This window comes from Mucor mucedo, assembly GCF_025094135.1.
Source record: "Mucor mucedo strain NRRL 3635 chromosome Unknown EV154scaffold_38, whole genome shotgun sequence".
Classification (NCBI taxonomy): Eukaryota; Fungi; Mucoromycota; class Mucoromycetes; order Mucorales; family Mucoraceae; genus Mucor; species Mucor mucedo.
The window spans coordinates 25,535-44,571 of NW_026252322.1; the positions used below are offsets into that span (position 1 = coordinate 25,535).

Below are 19,037 nucleotides of genomic sequence, written 5' to 3' on the forward strand. Positions count from 1 at the left end.
ATGTTTTACAGATGGCAAAACAAAATTGGCCATTTACAGTGGGGAGACCCAAAGATGTCTGGGAGGTGTTTTACAGTGCAAAAATTCATAAAAATCCATAGGATATATCCCGGTTAAACATTTTCCCGCGATAAATTAGATTTCTCTTTCAAAAAATATGAAAATCAGCAGTTTAGAAATCGGACTTTTAAGTTCTGAAAATGTCCGTTTTAACGAAAATTGTTTATTGTAAAATAGATGCACTGTATCCCGATCGTCGCCTTAAGTTTTGGGAATTCAAGTGCGATCGCAATGGAAAAAACAGCAGTAACTCCACCGGTAAAATACTTTCTAAGACAGGACGTAACGATTGCCCTTTCAAGTGGGTGGTCGGTTCCAGTGGGAGAAAATAACAGCGCGTTTGTACTGCAAAATTCACCCTGCACTTAAACCACAGTGGACATAATCACCAGTCTGCTAATTCTCTCGCTGGTCATTCCACTGCATGCTAGATTGGAGAGAATCCCACGAAGGTAATCAAGGATATCACGATTGCTAATAGCTCACCTCAAGATATTTTGATTTACGTTCGCTAAAACTTCCCTGGTAATTACTTCAGCCCTATTACGTTTTACAACGCCGGACAGAAGATTCGTGAAGAGTATTTAGATTGTCGCTCTCCTTTGAAAGCTCTCTTGAATCAGTTCTCTGAAGCCGACTCTGGATTTATTTACGCGTACAACTCGAATGAGGAGGTACCATCAAAAACCTTTTTTTTGCGCACTCTCATTCCTTGGAAATATTTGGGTGTTTTCCTCAAGTGCTTTTGATGGATTGCACTTAAAAAACCAACAAATTTGGTATGCTATTGTTGCACGTTGTTGGCATGGATTGCTTCAATAAGACATTTTTTGTGTGCGGTGTTTTTTAAAAACACGAAACCCGAGCCAATTATGAGTGGGCGATTTCAACATTACGTATGAAGTTGTTTTGGTGCTATTTAGAGGAGTTCGATCGTAGTATTATTGCTATTGACCGTGATTTGGCATTAAAAGGTGCTATAGAGACAATTTATGAATCCGGCACAATTCTTATCTGCCGTTGGCATATCAACAAGAACGTGTTGGCAATATGCAAAAAATGTTTTTTAACAGATGATGACTGGAATAAGTTTATGGTCAGATGGAATCGCTGTATGAACAGTTTCAATGAAGAAGGACGGTAGCGAAACGGGAGTGTCCTGAGAGATAATTGCGGGTTGAACGCAAGATACGTCGTACTGTTTGCGTATCGTGAGTCAACATGGGTGCCGTTGAAAGAACATTTTGCCAACCCTTGGATCAATAAGCACCTTTACCTTGGCACCATCAATACATCCAGATTTGACGGTGCTCATAACAAGTTGAAGCGAAGACTGATGGTGTCTGCCAGTCATTTACACAAGGTTGCTAATTTGGTGAAGAGCACTATTACAAATCAATTACTTCTGATTTGAGAAAAGAAATATAAAGTATAAAGAAAAAAACAATGGTACTATAGGTTCGATTATAAGTCATTGTTACTTTATTTGACTGAAGTTTTAACTACGAAATAATGGGGACTATTTATACTATTTTAAAAGCTGACTGTTATTAAAATTGCTAGTCCATAAATATCATTTTTCGAAATGATCTAGTTACCGCTAAAACTTTTACAAATACTACTTCTACAAACGTATGCTATAAATAAGACTTAATCTTCAACTTGGGCATTTTTTGGCAAGCAACTATGGTTATCTGTTCGATTATAGATCTCTGTCAATATTATTTCGTTGATGGCTAATTGATATGATTCTAAAACTATTATAACAGGGCCTGCTACCGTTGTTGTCTGCCGTTTTGCCTTTTGACACCATTATCTTTTGCGTTCATATATCTGATTGTCTTGTATCGGATCGGCTTTATAGGATATACTTTTTTTAACAACTTAAATACTCAGCAAAGACGAGTCTTAAGCTATTAAAAATATTTCCACATTTTTAGAAACTGTTTTCGACTTTTGAAAAATATTTTTTTTTCCTTTCCTTGTAATGCATTTTTTCTAATAGCTTTCGGCTTCGGATAAAATTAATTTTTTTTTTCTATTAATTTTGATAGCAGTGTAAGAGATAGTTTTTTTAGCTATCTGTAGAATGCAGGATACTTAAAAGTGTGTCAGGAAAATAATATTTGTTGATATTGTTATATTCTTGGTTTTATAGTGAGGAATTATCTTGAATACGTCATCAATTAATTTTCCCTTTGCTGGATCCGTATTTCAAGTATATTTCACTTCTTTCCATGTTCCAGAAATGTACGATTGACGGCTTTTTGGGTTTGTATTGTGTTACGACTACTTTGTCAATTCCTGATTACCCTTTCGAATATATGAATATATACTTGGAATACACAGCTTCAAATATGTATCGTACTGCTTACTAAACGTTATGTTTTAAGGTAAAGTAAAATTATAAAAAGACTATCGGAGTAGTTTGAGACTGTTTAAAAGATTGTCTTTTAATAATAAATGAAATGTACCAGTATTTATATAAAAGACTGTCTTCTGTGTTCATATCTCTAGTGCTATTTTGAAGTTATCATAGATTAACCAAAAATGTATACGATTATTACATAGTCACTAATTTAGTCTTGTTCCAATATATGTCAAGTCTTCTTAACTCTCTTTGCTTTAAACTAAATTTTAAACGTTTCTCAGAAGTACTAAGTAAGACTTGTGATGTAACATCGTTAAAGTTCATACTGTGACATTTATTGTAAAGCTTGTATCACAAATGTTATCAGCATGGATAAACCTTTATTAGCTCTAATATGGCTATATTCGTGCTAGGTCACCACACACTCCTCTGTAACTGTAATCATGTTTATTTGTTCATATTTCTGTATTCAAGATCTTATCTATTTTTTTCTTTCAATTAAACGTTTTCTACTCTAATCCATTTTATATGTATTAACACTTATAGATATATAATGTCTGTTTCTTTTGTCCTCCCCATAATAATTATTTTGTTCTACTCTTGGCTCGATCCACTCCTCACAGGCCCGCTAATTGAACGAGTTATCATGATTAGTTTTGTTTATAGCTCTGTTAAATACACCAATACTAGAACCAGTCTCCAAAGCAATGATACCATTAGAGCAGCATTCGACTAAACAAAAATGTGGTAGACTCAAAAATGGGTTACATGTTTGGAATTAAAATGTTTCAGTAAAGGTTATAGAAAAAAGGGTTTAACATCTTATAAGAGTGATAATAACTTATGTATTTCCTATGAAGCGCTGTTTACCGGATCCATAACTTAATAATAACAAAAAACAGAAAAATAAAAATGTTTGGAAAGTCTCCCTATGAATCAATATGTGATGTCATTTTACGAAATACGAAAACCGTAACGGTTACGATACTTTCGAGGGCGCTGTATATACGTTTTTGAAATTCAACGCACGTTTAAGGATGTTCGGATATGATTTGCGACTTACCTTATATGTGAAATTAGCTCAGATAATTCGCATGGAAGTTTAGATTACTTGAACCATTTCGGAATCGTTTCCAATTTCTTATAATCTATTTTGGTCATTAGTTTAATGTAATCAGGGAACCCTTAAGTATCGGATCTGTAGGAATAACGGACCAGAATTCTCTGAATTATCGCATAACAACGGATAACCGACCAGAGTACCCTGAAGTCAACGGATTTTCAGGGATAACGGACCGGAGTACCCTGAACTCAACGGATTTTGAGGGATAACGGACCAGAGTGTCGTATTTGACGCCTAATTCCACGAATATAATTACTCTTATCTTGTCACTCAATTATAATACATATAACCTATGTATTATAAGTACCATATTGCGAATACATTCCTATTGGTACGACACAGTACCAGCTCCCTCATATGTCAAACTGAGATCAGATTTCATAATCGTTCCTGGATTGGTCGAGTAGCTGCCGAATCTTCTAGTTTCTCATAAATTTATTTTAGTAATCCAATCAAGGACCCTGTCATTGAATGGATAAACTATAATGCTCTAGAAGTGCCGGATATGGGTCAACTAGCTCCTTGTATATAACAATAAGCTATGTTTCATATGTAACTGATTTCTAAATCTAATTCTACCATTTCCCAGTTTGCGGGTAAATAGTCAATTCGATCTGCGCAGGAAAAATCTTGAAGTAATAATTGAATATAAAAAGGACCTCTATTTTTATCATCACAAACTGGCCAACTTATAATAAAGGATTATAGAGTCTCATTTCTTTACTTGCTTTATTTTCTCAATTACTTTTCCCTTTTTATTTCTCAATTATCACACAGAGTACGCAAAACTATTGGATCTTGACGGATAACGGACCAGAATTCTCAGATTTGTAGGATTTAGGCTGCTGACATGAAACAAAATCTATTGAGATCTTAAATAGGAGACGTACTAATATGGACATGCTCCGTTTTTTTTTTTTTTTTTTTTTTTTTTTAAAAAAAACATGTGTTTTTATCAATATTGTTTTCCCAAATTGAATTCTGTCAAAAATAATGTTGCCATATTTTTTTATTATTAATCTACTGCTTAAAAATGAGAAATCTGTTGGCATTGAATGTGAAGCCTCCCGAAATAAACGGTCCTAAAATGGACTACTAAAATTCCAAAATACAGAATTAATTTTATAACTGTTTCCTTATCTTAATTTTTTTAAAATGAACAATCAAAACAACAACAACAGCCCTATCAATCACCAATTTATTGAAGTGACACCGAATCGTGTAGCCTATGGTAGCAACCGTCGCATGCTATTACTGTTTCAGAAGAACAGGAGGTTCCTGTCGTCGTTCCTGTTGCTGCTGCCGTTTCCCCTGCTGCTGCCACTATTAAGTTTCCGATACCAGATACACGCGCTCAAGATGGAATTCAGCTAGCACCTTTGCTCTTATTGAATTGTATGCTGATTAAAACAAGCGGTTGGAGTCCAATCGTACGTTAGCTGAACGAAATGAGTTGTATCGTGCAGGTTGCACTCATTCAAAACCAAAAACAGCACCAATGGAAGCTGACCTTTAAGTCCATTGAAGTCTAAGTGGTATGCTCTCTGTGCTGCCTTCAGACATCGCAATGATATTTTAAATCCAACTGGTACTGTAGCAAAAGTAGGCTTAAAGAGGATAGTTTTGCAGAAAAAAAGGTAGAAAAAACTATAGGATCAATTAGAATTCTTGTCAGAGTTTATTGATGTTAAAGTTAACTAAAGATTTAAGAAGAGGAAAAATAAAGAGTATTTATAATAAATGGAATGGACGAGGCTGAGGATACTACTTTTAACAATATGAGTATGCTATCAATAACAATATCTACATTGGACAATTAGTGCTACGCATAGTCAATAGAGAAATAATAACAATAACATGTCTTAAGTTTGAACATTGGTGTTACGATACCGTGACACTTTAAAAATAGTGACCGGCTTTAGCGAAATCCTTTTTTATGCCTGATCATGATTTAGCTATCAATTATCAGTGATGATGAGATATGAATTTATTATAAGTACAATCTATATGTGTGATTTAGCACAGGTACGGCACCGATTGAAAACTGGGTTTAACATGATGCGATGGAGAACCCCACCAGTGAGATGCCCACCGTGACGCCAACTACTGTGTATGCCTTTCTTGCTGGAGAGACGATAGATAATCGTGGTGAAGTTGCGGTGCTAGACGAGTAAGAGCCGTCAACAACGACGGTGCTGAGAAGGGTGTGGCTCGTGGGGCTGTCAGTCGAAGTAGAGCCGTCAACCGAACGATCGAGTATCTGGTTACCTCAATGAATGAGATTGAGGCACGTTGTTTTAAGCTTGGAGATCCTGAGCGTAGAACGTTCAATAATTACCTTGATCGTTCGAAAATGTTTTTTGGTGAGACGTTGGAGTCCTTGGCGACACAAGACCAGGTGCAGTCTCGCAACGCTGATCAGACGCAGGCCAGTCTGGATATCCAGCGCCAGATGCTGATGGTAATGAAAGGGGATTTCGGCTCAAGCAACAACAGCAACAACTAAAACGGTGCCAAAACAACAAAAATGGCGCCTACAACAACGTCGACAATGCCAACAACAACAATGGTATCAGCAGCAGACGTAGCACATATCACAACACCGACTGTCCCAAAAACAACAACGGTAGCAGCAGCAGCCGTAGCACCAGCTACAATGCGTTTGAAAATGGTGGCAAACATTAAACCAACAACACCCGCCACTATTTCCGCCCTGATGTCAATGGTATTCCTGAAGTCTATGACTATCAGCTCAACAGTCTTTCTGCCAGCAGCACCAGCGGCTACAACAGCACTGACGCCAACAAGACCAACACCAGCAACATCGTCGTCAGCAGCACCTTTTCCAAAAGCACCCTTCTCAACAACACTGCCTCCATCCCGTCTGCGAATGACATGACGATCGATGTCAATGTTACGACGTTTTATCCTGTTCCGTCAGACTTGCTTGATGTCACTTGTCCTTCGTCCGATGAATATAAACTTCATAACATCGACTAAAATATAATTGGCTTTTGTTTTCAATAAAAAATTTGTTTTTTTTTAAATAATTTAATACATAACATATTTAAGGAAAAGCTGCATTAAAGATGCGCAAGCGAGCAATGTTACCTATAAAACTTATTTCACCCTGCTCTCTAACTACAAGACTAGCAGGCTCAAGAAAAACTGCATCCAAACCTAGCTCCCGTCTTGCCTTACATGCACTGTGTAGAATCGCACACGACCTGATGATATCATTGATATCCAAAAGATCATACACCTAAATATGGAATTATTTAAATCTCCACCGATTAACGAACTGACCCAAAGTTCTTTCAATGGCCATTCTTCTAGCAGAATGCGAATAGTTGAATAACCTCTTGCGAGGATCCCGGAGACATTCACTTTCAGGGAATGGTGTAATCAAATTGGCTCTGGACGGATAGGCGGAATCACCGAAAAGATAATATCCATTAGGGAAGTAATGCCAGGATTGTTCATAATCTTCCAGCTGAGATCACTGGAATTATAGGCTGAGGCTTCACGACTTCTGCCTAGTGTATTAAAAGTAAATTAGCTTCGAACTCTCATATTTATATTGGTCATTATTACCAGAGTCTCCTACACGAATGTAAGTAAATCTACATGTATCGTCACTAACAGCGGTAAGTTTAATGGTGTATTTGTTTTTTCTCTCCCGGAACCCTGCTTCATAAGCGGCTGCAGTTGGCTTATGAATCGTAAAGTGTTTGCCATCAATAGCACCAATTGCATCAGGAATACTCACACCAAGACCTTTGTTGAATCCAGCAGATATAGCATCCACCATGGCCGAATTCGAAGGCCAATCAACCATATAGCCAAGCACATCCTTGATGGCCTTCACCGTACGCTTCGTGAAATTGGCATAGCTGTCATACGAAACACCATACAGGACATACATGCTTCTATATCTAAGATGACAATTGGCCAGTCTCAAAAGAAAGGTAGCTAACTGGATGTAGATAGGAACGTGGTTTGGTGTCTTGAAATTAAATTCGGGATGAGTACGCAACCTGTTGATAAACCAATTGGAAGACTTCCTTCCCATTCGATATGTGGCACGGAAGCTATCTACTTGCTTTTGGTCGTCGTCGTTGAGGTTAAGACGTTGTACCTCTCAAAAAGTGTATCTTTCGGACATTCTTGTGGCATCTACACCGACATTTCGCGTTCTGGTAATAATTTCTCCAGTAAACGACGAAGGCATGGAAGTAATAGCCATTCCAAATTGACTTGTCAAAATCGGCAGCAAAAAAGTCGTACTGTAATTGCTGTTCTCTAGGCAAATGCACATTACTGACAGTAAGGTGTAGAGGTCTACAATTTTTGGTTCTCGGCAGCAATGCTTTCTCTAAATGCATAAAGAACATCTTGTTGTTGGCTTAACATTTTAAAAACGAGAAACATTTGTTGGTGAGTTTGAGAATTTATTGAGAAATTAAATTGAAACAGAGAAGACGAAAAAACAAAAGGTAAAACAGGAACAAAAGAAAAAAAAAATCTTGCCGATATTTTAGCAAAATCGAATTGCACTAGTTCCAGGATAATATTTATTTTTATTTTTTATATTTTTTTAAAAATCAGGTTTTGGAAAAAGATTGACCTTCCAAAAAAATATTTAAAAAAAAAGGCTCTTTTGTACATTAGTACATCTCCTATTTAAGATATCAATATATTTTGATCGATGTGAGCATCCTAAACTTGTTTCTTATAAAAATCGAACCCAGTCAGGAAAATGAGGTTTGTGTAGATGCTGGTATTTAAACGTACTTTTTACAATGGCTACTGATGTCTAGAGCTCAAGAGTAGTATTTTCGATAGCTCTCATTTTTGTACATCTAAATCAAAAAATGGTATACGCATCCAAATCAAATTGGTTGTCGCTATGAGAACAAGGGAAGACGACATTGAAACAGAAAGACCATGGGACCAAGAGACCAAGAGACCAAGAGACCAAGAGACCAAGTGACCAAGTGACCAAGTGACCAAGATAACAAGATAACAAGAGACGGAGAGAAAAGTTTATAAAAAGTATTAAAAGTGAAAGAAAGATAAAAAAGGCCCCCTATTTGTACTTTTTTTTTAACTGCTGCGCCCCAAATTTTTTTTTTCTTTGTGACCTTTTTTACGGTAAAAACATTTTATCACGCCATATCTAAAAATTGACACAAAAAATGTTTGAAAGAAAAAGTATGAAAGGGGGTTCTTTTCCTTTTCTCTCGTCTTTGTTTCTTTTTCTTTTTTTCATAAACATAAATTTATTTTTTGAACATGAATCTCTCTAACGAACTTTTTGCTACTGCTCACCCTCGTTCTCAAACTTCTTCTTCTGCTAATGGTAAGTCTATTTTTTATCTTTTATTTTTTAGTTGTTACTTATACATACAGTACATATATAAGCTGTACGTCGTGCCCGTTCTCAGGATATCCGTTCCTCTACTCGTCCTGCCTCTTTGACTTCCGACGTCACTCCTGCCCAGGTTGGTTTGAACTCTGATTCAGATACTGAATCCAACTATGACGATGCTGCTAGTAACATCGACAGTGACTCCGACTCTGTTGCTTCCTCCGTCGTTGCTGGTAAATTCACTGAGAGAGAATTCGATGATAGTGAAGATGATCGCGAATTAAACGACGATAGTCAGGTTGTTGACTTTGCCAACGTCGTATCAATTCTGGAGAAATCGTCCCAACATGATAGTAAGTAAAGACATTTATATATTTCTCTTTTCTTTTATTAACACGTGTTTATTATAAGATGTTGCCTCATTTGCCGATTTCCTTGCTCATGTCCATGGTGCTGTTGATTACAAGGGCTGATATGCCAGATTGTTTGCTGGTTGTAACAATAGAATTGTTGACCAAGATGAGGTCTTGATCGTGAACAGCACCGATTTTGTTGAAGAACTGGAAATCTGTGATGTAAATGTCGATGCCTTCATCACTCACGGCTTGCGTGACATTCCCTTGCTCCCGGATAACTGTGTGCGCTTTTACCTGAGCCCTCCCTTTAGTACTCGTATCACTCGTTTGGATTACGGCACGTATGAGCACCACAACTTCAAGATGCCTGTTAAGGACTACCATCACACGTTACGTTTTACGATGGATGGCCAATGCCATCTGGAAATCCATATCATATTTCCAAACATGAAGGAGCTTGGTGTGGAAATGCGTACTGAAACCTCTATACCATGATCAATCTCTGCTAAATTTCTTGAAAAGGTACCATGCTGTCTTTTTTTTTTTTTTTCAGAAAATCCAAAATATGAGTTTAATAGCCACATGAATTAACCCCGATAATAGAACCAGTAGATTTAACTATCGGCATTCTGAAACTATTGGAGAGCCACTTGTGCTAATAGTAGTTTGTCTTGAAAACTGCAAGACGAAATAATTCGTGTATTTTCATTTTTTTAAGTTCAACAATTTTTCTGCGGGCAAAATATTTAAACACACCTTCTAAGTAAAAACTATTTATTGTAGAGCGATTTAACAGGAGTCACTGTAAAGCAATTGTCCAAGCTCAACTTTAAACACGAAGTGGTTTTAAAATTATTAGTACTTTTTTTTATACGCGAATATATACTCTATCTGTTTCGCCTGCGGCATTAAAAAATGTTTAAACACCATAAGGTATCACGAAAAAATGTCAACGGGTCGGCACTTGTTTATTCAGAAATCTCTTAATTTAGATTTAATAATATGATTATGCGATCAAGATGACAAGGGTTTCAATGCAGCAAAAGTCAGAAAAAGATTTGACAATTAGTAACTGTTGTTAAGACAATGGTAATAGTTCTTAAAGGATAAGGTGAATATAGTTTATTAACACTGGAGTTAATAATAAAGTAGTTATGAAAGTGAGCACCAGACTGGAAGTAGTCAACTTAAGAAATATTGTAATATAGAGTTTTTAGGATAAGAAGATAATCAACGATGATTTTAAGAGGGCGTAATTAATATAAATATAAACTGATTGCCAAGATTAAAAAGAAAAGTAATTATGTTATTATAAACAACATTTTGTATACCGTTTTAATAATAAAGAGATTCAAGTCGAGTGTGAAATATGAACTTTGAGTTAATTGTTATATGAAAAGTATAGACTTAAGATAAACAAGAAGTATGAAAGTTGAGGGAAACACAAAGGAGTCAATTACAAATTATTAAGAAACTAGATTTTTAGTTAAGATAAAACTGAAGTAATATTTATTAGAAAAAAAAGGGACGTATTTATAGAAAAGATCCTATCCTGTGTAACACCAAGTCAATTTAGATTGGCTGCAACACCATGTCTAATGTAAGTGAGATATTAATAACTTAATCTGTACCCATTTTGACTCTTTACAACTTACTTTCGAATTCTTTTGAACCGGTATCCTTAGTTTCGCCCTTTGCGCCGTTTCCGGTTTGCAAAAAAATAAAACTGCTTTACTATAATCGACCATGTATTTCTTCATTCGTCCACGAATGTCTTCCATCGTACGGTAAGTTACCTTTTTTTCACAAAAATAATCTAAACACTTTAAGGTTAATCTTCTCTTGGACATATAAACTCTATATGCGCCTTGTTGGTTTTTGGTTGGTGTGAGAAGGTTCAAGTTTTTTGCATTATTAATATTTGATTTGCAATGATATTAATAAATCAATGCCATTCAAAACAATAGCTACACTTTAAAACTGACAATATATTAAATGAAAGCCATATCCTAAATATAAAACTTTTGGTAAGAGATAAATTAATTAAAAGTTTAATACGAATTGCATTAAAATCTCTTCAAGAACATGATACTTTTTCTTTTGTATGTACTAGGACATAAATTTAAAAGACCATGCATAATCCATAACAATTAGCATAATATAATTGCACAATTAAAATCTTTAACTTGAAAAAAATTGCCAGCATGTTGTCTTTATCGTAATTAAGGTGTATACGATGCTTAAAGTTCTTAGAATCGCATGTTTCCTATTAACTTAACACACAAAGCTAATATTTATGTTATCAATTGGATTTATTAAATAGAAAAACTCGTTCTACATCTACTTAAGTTATTGATACCGTTTTAATTATTAGTAGATCATCATTTGGACTTGATAAACCAATTTTTTATACTTAACATTTTATTTTCTTGAAATATTATTTTTACGTTAACTTCTGTTTATATGGCTTTGGATATAAATATTCAACATAATGGATCCCATATTATTCGGTTGCAACACTTTTTAATGTTTATAAGCGACAGTATAAAGTGTAATTAACGAACAAGATTTAAACTATGCACATGAAATCTATGTAATTTTGCGGTAACTTTGAATTTATAAGATAACTCGCGAGTCATCAATGGGTTATTATTTGAGGATACATTTCGAATATGTAAGTATATCAGTAGCAACCCAGGATGTTAAATATTTTTAAAATGACACAGCATAAGAAAATAGCAAAGGAATTTTCATACCATACTTCCGATATTTATAGTATAGAAGGTCATGTTGTTATATGAAATAAACTTAAAGAACAGTTCAACCGCTATTTATATGGACTGTGCAGTGACGTACCGAGGAAACAACTGGTATCTTTAATCTATGAAACACGATGCTTGTACCCACTACATCTGTGTGTGTGTGTGCCTACATATGGTCATATAACGGGAAACTGTCCTGATTTGGCCAAACATAAACAGTATGTTGATTATAATGACATCTCTCTTGTCGCGAATTTTATCTGTCCAACAGTGGTTGAGAAATTGGTAATTCAAACATGAAAGGGATTGTGCGGCCCTGAGAGCTACATCACTAATTGAGTGAACGAAGCATAATTTAAAGGTCTTACAGACAGTACAGTTTTATTAAGCTCGAAAAAAATTAATTTAAGGCTGGATCGAGGAATATAGATAAACCAGCCTGACGAGGTGCTCTCAGCAACTGTGCATACACTATCAGACACTACAAACCTTGACATATTCAGCGCAATTTGTTACGAAAAATTTTGCCATAAATCTTCCATGTAATTACGTTAATTTCAAAATCTTGGATGGGCAATCATGTCTTGTATAAAGGTTCTAGAAAGTTTAGTTTTGAACAAAATAATGTAGGCATGCCATATGTTCAGTTTAATATACCTCACTCACAGCATTGACAAATACAATGTGGAGTAAACGTGAGTTATTTCGCAAGGAAGCCGTTAGCAGAGAGATTTTGCAAATAAAAAAAAGTGGGGTCTTTCTCAGAAACTGCCCAGATCTTGTAATAAAAAGCTGAAGTAGAAAAAAAATTTTTTTTCTGTCGATGACACCTTTATTCACCAATCAAATTAATGTACGTCATGACAATCAACTACTTTCTCTAAAAAGTGACGCAATTCTTTCCCCCAAGCTGTTTACCTTCACCTTTTTTTTTTTTTTTGTATGTACCTTCACCTTTTGCTAAATACCCTTCTCAGACATTTTATAATAATCTTTATGACACTCTACTACTTGACGAATCTCACAACCCGCCTAGTTTCTTAAACAAAATGTAAATGGTTGTCGATTACTGAGTCGTTATTGCTTTGATAGGCTTTACGACATTCTTACTGTATTTGAGGCCATTAAGGTGTTCATGGCTTTTCTTTCAATATCTATAAGCACGACAGTCAAATGAATTAGCTGTTTACCATCATAAGGGCGCGTTATATGAAGAGGCGCTCTGTATTTGAAAAGGCACATTTAAGATACTGCTTGGTCGTTATGATGAAGAATATTTTGTACTGATCATGGAGTTACTGATGGCAATGCTAGGCATTTTTTATAAATGAAGTAAAGCCAAGGTCAGATAAAAATAGTGTTAATGGGCTGGTTTATCTCAACGTTTGTTACTTATAGTGCCTTTTTTTTGTTTCGCTACCTACTTTTGTCAGTTATTACGTAAACCTTGTCAATGCTGCTCAATTTTGTTTTGTTTTACAAGTGGTGAAATGAAATAAGTAGACCCACTCTATAAACCTTGTACAGCTGCTCTGTCAGGAACGTGGCTAGGAATATATTATAGCAATAAGATCAGAAGATACATACTAGTTATACAAGACAAGGGAAGAGTGGTTTACAAAGTATTTAATAATAATAATAGATTATACAGGGAAGGGGAAGGATACAAGATAATCGACATGGAAAGGGGGAGTATTTATATCTTTTCAGATAACATGGGTTTGCATTTAAGAATGTCTTGGCTTACTTAATTAGTCTTAGTGTTGGTTTTAGCTTACGTGGCCGAAACCCATGAGTCATGATTACTAATCTCTTGCAAGCGGAGGTTCGTTGCGTGGATAGTCTTGGAAGGTCCTGGAAGGTTCTGGACACTGGCGTTGTTGAATCTCAGTATGAGATTCCAGAACATTCCAATAGTCGGGGATTCGTGGTCAGGGGCAAAGTGCAAAGTACGTGGTTCATGACATGCTCTATAAACCTTGTACAGCTACTCTATAAACCTTGTACAGTTATTAAATATACCTTGTAAATCATACAAACATTTTTTTAAAAAAAAAGAAATGAATCTGTAATTATGTTCCAGCCAAAGGCACTCACTTAATTTATAAGATTTTTCGATTCTTAGTCAACCACAACTTAATTTTTAAGACTTTTCGATTCTTAGTCAACCACCACTTAATTTTTAAGACTTTTCGATTCTCACTTGGGTTTTATATAATGGTTATAACTTGAACACTAGTTGGTTTTGCATAGATATTGCTAGTATGACTAGCAGCTCCGGGTCGACATAGTATATATATTGAATATAAATGATGGAAACGAAATCAATACCGATATGCTATACTGTATTTAGATGTCAGTGCCAAGTAAAGAACACAGTGGTGCACCTTATTTTGCATATCATGTTTTTAAAAAAAAGTGCTGATATTACGATCGGATAAATGACCATCACGGATAATGCTTTCCAAAATAAGTTTTATAAACTTTAGACATTTTATTTAGGAACTGTCAATGTCCATATCAAGTTCCCTGTCGTAATGACGAGGCAATTTAAACTTAAGTTGAGACAAGTTTGCCTCAACCTTCACAAAATTAGCTCGCTTCATGAAACTCTTATTGTCACAGTTGTCCAACGGCCAGTTTTCAACGATAACGTTATTTCCGGTAAGAACCTTACCCCTCAGGTCCTCAATCTTCACCATATGCTTCCAGGGTACTGTGTCCAGCGTAGTTTGGCATTGTTCGTTCATATGATAGGATTAGACAAGGCATTTCAAACCTTGATAATTTTGATCTTACTGATTGAGTTCCTGAGGGCTTCCTTGGCCTGAGAAACCCTTTCATTAAAGATCACCACCGAAGGATGAACAGGAACTAAAAAAAAAAAGTTTATCACTTAGAGTTATTGCCACCTTTATATTTCTAGTATGCGTACCTTTTTCAAAGGGTTTAGGGTTCACATGCAGATAAGCTTCTTTTTTCCATCGTTTCAAGTCCATGGACCCCACGTTCTCTAGATAATAAAAGCTTAATGTTTTCCAAAATAAAAAGTTATTATAAACCTAACCTCCAACAGAAAGGATTCTCCATGATTTTGCTCGACCAAAAACACAGGCAACTTTATATCCATACAACGAGTTTAAGGTATCGATGTATATCCTAAAGATTGCCAAACTTTCACGTAACGTGCCTCCAGTTTTAAATAGCGATTTTTTTTTGTATTTTTTAATTGCCTAAAACTTTCCCAAATCAACCGATATACCAATGCGAATCAAAAGATATTATTTTAAGAGTCTTTATCAACAATATCTTATGAATAAAAAAATACTTTTACTGCAAAAAAAAAAAAGTTGTAGGGCATCAAAGTTGGTCGCTTTTCAAAAAATTAAGCGGGGGCGTATAAGTGGGGTTGGAGATTTGAAACACTACTATGCACACCCCATTAAGTTCATTCTCCGTTCATGTAAATGTCAGCCAATAGAATGGCCTTATTCCTACTGAGAAATTTGTCATAAATTTTTTCCCCCAAAAAAACCCAGTCCCACTGGAATCCCTAACATGGCAGATCTTGTAAATGCTGAAGGTTTTCCAAAAATAAATTCTATGAAATATTTAGTTGCATAAAACAAAAAAGAAAACTATGTACAAGAATGTCTTATGATTGCTTTTTTTAACTTATAAGAAAAAAGTAAAGTATTTACGACTTCTTTCATTTTCGGTCGTTACACCACTGTGTCGCGCATGTAATATTACCCCTGATACATATTCCTTTTTGGGTGAGCCGACTTGACATATTTTTAAAGTTTTAAGGTTTTTTAAATAAATCCTCTACAAATTGTTTAGATATAAATTTAGGTAGCTAAAACTGTATACAATCATGTCTTAAGGTACCTTTATTACTTTATATAAAAATAAATGCTGAGAGTCTTTTCATTGTCGCCTCCTAAAATCAAACGGGGACAATCTTACGCGTCTGACGAATGTTAAATGCTCCTTTTTATCCTTTTTGCAATTTTTCTATCATAACATGCCCAGACCTAACAAAAAACAAAAGGCTATTAGAAACAGACTTAGAAGAGAAGATGGATGCATTCAATCTGCCGAAGTGGTACTCGCTGAATGGGAAAACATTGAATTAAATCATGATCAACTAGTCGAGCAAGCCGAGGTTGTAAGAGCTGAGGCGAGTTCTCTTGATATTATTTCAGATAGCAATACAGAAATAAGTAAAAGACCACTTACGTACACTGGTACATCCAGAACAACAAAATGGAGAAAGAATGTCGAGGCTGCAAAGCTAGATCCAGCCCAGACTCTTCAACGTTTTGGATTTATTGTTGCAAAAAGTGTAGAAACTCAGCAATTAACAAAGTTCATTCCTCACACGGAAAAAGAAATCGAAGACATCAAAAAAATTATGCCTGCTGTCAAGGCTCTTATTTTACCCGTAATGAGTAAGAAGAACGACGATAATGCTCGTGCATCATACAACAATGCTAGGTATTTATCTGTGTACGAATATGGATTGAATCGTTTGGGTGGAAAAAAGAAAGGATTGGCTTCAGAAGAAGCAGCCGAAAAATTCTGGCCCCAAAATTCAAAGGAATACCGTGGGATGACCATTGTCAAGTGGACAAAGGAGTTCATTGACGAGGGTAAGCTTTCTGACCACTCGCAAGGCGCCCATGTTAAGAGAGTATGACTTTTAAGTGACTCGGATGTAAAGATGGCCGTTTTGGAAGAAATTCGAAAGATGAAACCAGCTCTTCGTTCCTTGATTGTCATCAAAAAGATTATCGACGAGCAAATCATTCCTTCTGTTCTTGGTGTGGCTGAAAGTGACTTAAGTATGACAACAATTTCCCGTTATTTCTACGAATAGGGATATTCATACCGAAAAAATAAAAAGACTATTTTTTTCGATGGCCATGAAAGAGAAGATGTGGTCAATTACCGAGATGAATGGTCTAAAAGAATGGTCGAATACATGAAAAGATCAGAATTTTATGCTGTGACAATGAGGAGGAGATTCTTGAGCCAGTTCTGGATGAAGGTATAAAACAAATTGTGTTTGTTACGCACGATGAATCCACATTTTATGCAAATGATGGTAAGGATGATCTGTGGTTGTTAGAAGGTGAGAACCATATCAGAAAGAAGGGCCCAGGATCGTCAATAATGGTCAGTGAATTTCAATGCCCTTGCCATGGAACCATGAAGAGTGCTGGTTGGACTTCTAGAAGATTTTTCAAAGCGGGTGTGGGCAGAGAAGGGTACTGGAAGTACACTGACATGTTGGAGCAGCTTCAAGACGATGCAATCCCTTTGTTTGAGCTACTCCAGCCTGGTTGTCAAGCTTGTTTTCCTCTTTGACAACAGTTCCAATTACAAGGCATTCGGTGATGATGCTCTTGTTGGAAGTCGTATGACACTTAATGAGAAGCCATACAAAGATAACGAAAAGTATCAGTTCAAAGACACGGCTGTAATTTTAACGGATGGCACCCGCTTGGAGCAGTCTTTCTTTTACACCAAGAAGACCAGTGTCACCAACAGACTGGGGTATGTCGTGAAGACAAAGGAGACACGATACTTCAAAGGTATTCGAAAGATTTTGGAGGAAAGAGGCCAATGGCTTGGTCGTGATCTGGAACGCAAGGCTTCGAAAATGCTATGTAAGTCGAAGGAGCCAAGCCACAGATCAATGTGTTGTGCTCGTCACTTTCTTGAAAGTAGACCCGAGTTTGTGGCGCAAAAGTCGGCTTTGCAGCAAGCCGTTATTGACTCAGGTCACATTTTTGAGTCATATCCAAAATATCATTGTGAATGCAACTGGATAGAAATGTACTGGGGTTCCGCCAAAAGGGAGGCACGTTTGAGATGTGATTACACATTCAAGTCTCTTGATGACAACTTATCAAGCTATTTGGATAAAGCTTCCAATGTAGTTCATATAAAAAGATTGTTTCAAAGGTCTATGAACTACATTGAAGCATATAGTAACTGTAGTGACGGTAGAGAAGTCGTGCAGGCAGTAAAAAAATTTGTCAGCAAGTCTTATTTATCTCACAGAAAAGTTAGACTTGATACTGGTTTATTGACTTAATAAAAAAAAATTGCACAATGAGCATGGTAACAATGAGTCAAAACCATTAAGAATGAACATTCAGATGTATGTCTAGCTTAGGGATTCTACAAAAAAAAAAAAAAACACTTGCCACCATTTCGATTTCGAAAAAAAAATTTGAAACAAAATCCAAAAAATCGCTATTTAAAACTGGAGGCACGTTACTGTCAACCCTGAATTCACACGAGATTCCATTCTCCTGATGATGCTCAACGACACAACCTTGGCGTCAAGCGTCTCAGCTTCGATTTCCGTCAAATTTCGGTACTTTGCTGCCAAAATTTGAGTTGTCAAACCACTGGCAACGGTTTGCTCACCCGCAATTTCACCAATACCAGTATCTTCGTCAAAAGAAGCAAGTTGGACAAGAGTTTCTTTTTCAATAGACTTCTCCTTTTCCTGTTGGCAGAAGAAGTTGAACCTGTTGATGGCACGGGGACGATCAGGTACGGGGAGGCCTTCGTCGTGGCGTTTACCTAAAGCAGCCTTGATATCGTCCAAAGTAATTGTCTGATCAAATCTGCTGAATCTAGTAAGAAGGTTAAGTTCTTCTTCTCTACGTCTATCTTTCTCTAAAAGAAGAAGATCGTAAGGGGGATTGCGAGCAATAGCGATGGTAGACATGAGAAATAAAAGATAAAGATTAAGCCTCAAAGTGTGCCCGGGCAAGTAAAAGAAATATCTTTGTGACTACTTAATTTTTCGATTGTTAATTTGTGTTTTATTTCGTGTTTTACGTACATTTAGGCAGTACACAAAATTGAGGTACGTAAAGTTAGCCCAAGACGGAGATGAAAATGATAAATTTTTTTTTAATATAGGTGGGTGAGGTGACAAAGAGCTTTATACGGATTTTTTACGTTGTAT

General features: G+C 36.0%; 4 protein-coding genes across 4 annotated transcripts; 2 read left to right on the top strand and 2 right to left on the bottom strand.

Annotated features, from left to right (window-relative positions):
- Positions 1–4,709: 4,709 nt before the first annotated feature.
- Positions 4,710–4,993, top strand: EV154DRAFT_562775 (uncharacterized protein; the record flags this gene model as incomplete). Its single annotated transcript, XM_051605743.1, has 2 exons — positions 4,710–4,785; positions 4,818–4,993. 2 exons carry the CDS (start codon positions 4,710–4,712, stop codon positions 4,991–4,993), a joined length of 252 nt encoding a protein of 83 aa, XP_051458342.1.
- A 3,856-nt stretch (positions 4,994–8,849) lies between these two features.
- On the top strand, positions 8,850–9,776 carry EV154DRAFT_562778 (uncharacterized protein; the record flags this gene model as incomplete). The annotated part of the gene is made up of 4 exons (XM_051605744.1): positions 8,850–8,916; positions 8,979–9,278; positions 9,337–9,375; positions 9,445–9,776. The coding sequence occupies 4 exons, from the start codon at positions 8,850–8,852 to the stop codon at positions 9,774–9,776; spliced, it is 738 nt and encodes a 245-aa protein (XP_051458343.1).
- Positions 9,777–14,541: 4,765 nt separating this feature from the next.
- EV154DRAFT_562779 (uncharacterized protein) lies at positions 14,542–15,042 on the bottom strand (the record flags this gene model as incomplete). Its single annotated transcript, XM_051605745.1, has 3 exons — positions 14,542–14,759; positions 14,843–14,917; positions 14,979–15,042. The coding sequence occupies 3 exons, from the start codon at positions 15,040–15,042 to the stop codon at positions 14,542–14,544; spliced, it is 357 nt and encodes a 118-aa protein (XP_051458344.1).
- A 3,184-nt stretch (positions 15,043–18,226) lies between these two features.
- On the bottom strand, positions 18,227–18,794 carry EV154DRAFT_562781 (uncharacterized protein; the record flags this gene model as incomplete). The annotated part of the gene is made up of 2 exons (XM_051605746.1): positions 18,227–18,235; positions 18,336–18,794. 2 exons carry the CDS (start codon positions 18,792–18,794, stop codon positions 18,227–18,229), a joined length of 468 nt encoding a protein of 155 aa, XP_051458345.1.
- Between the last annotated feature and the right edge of the window lie 243 nt (positions 18,795–19,037).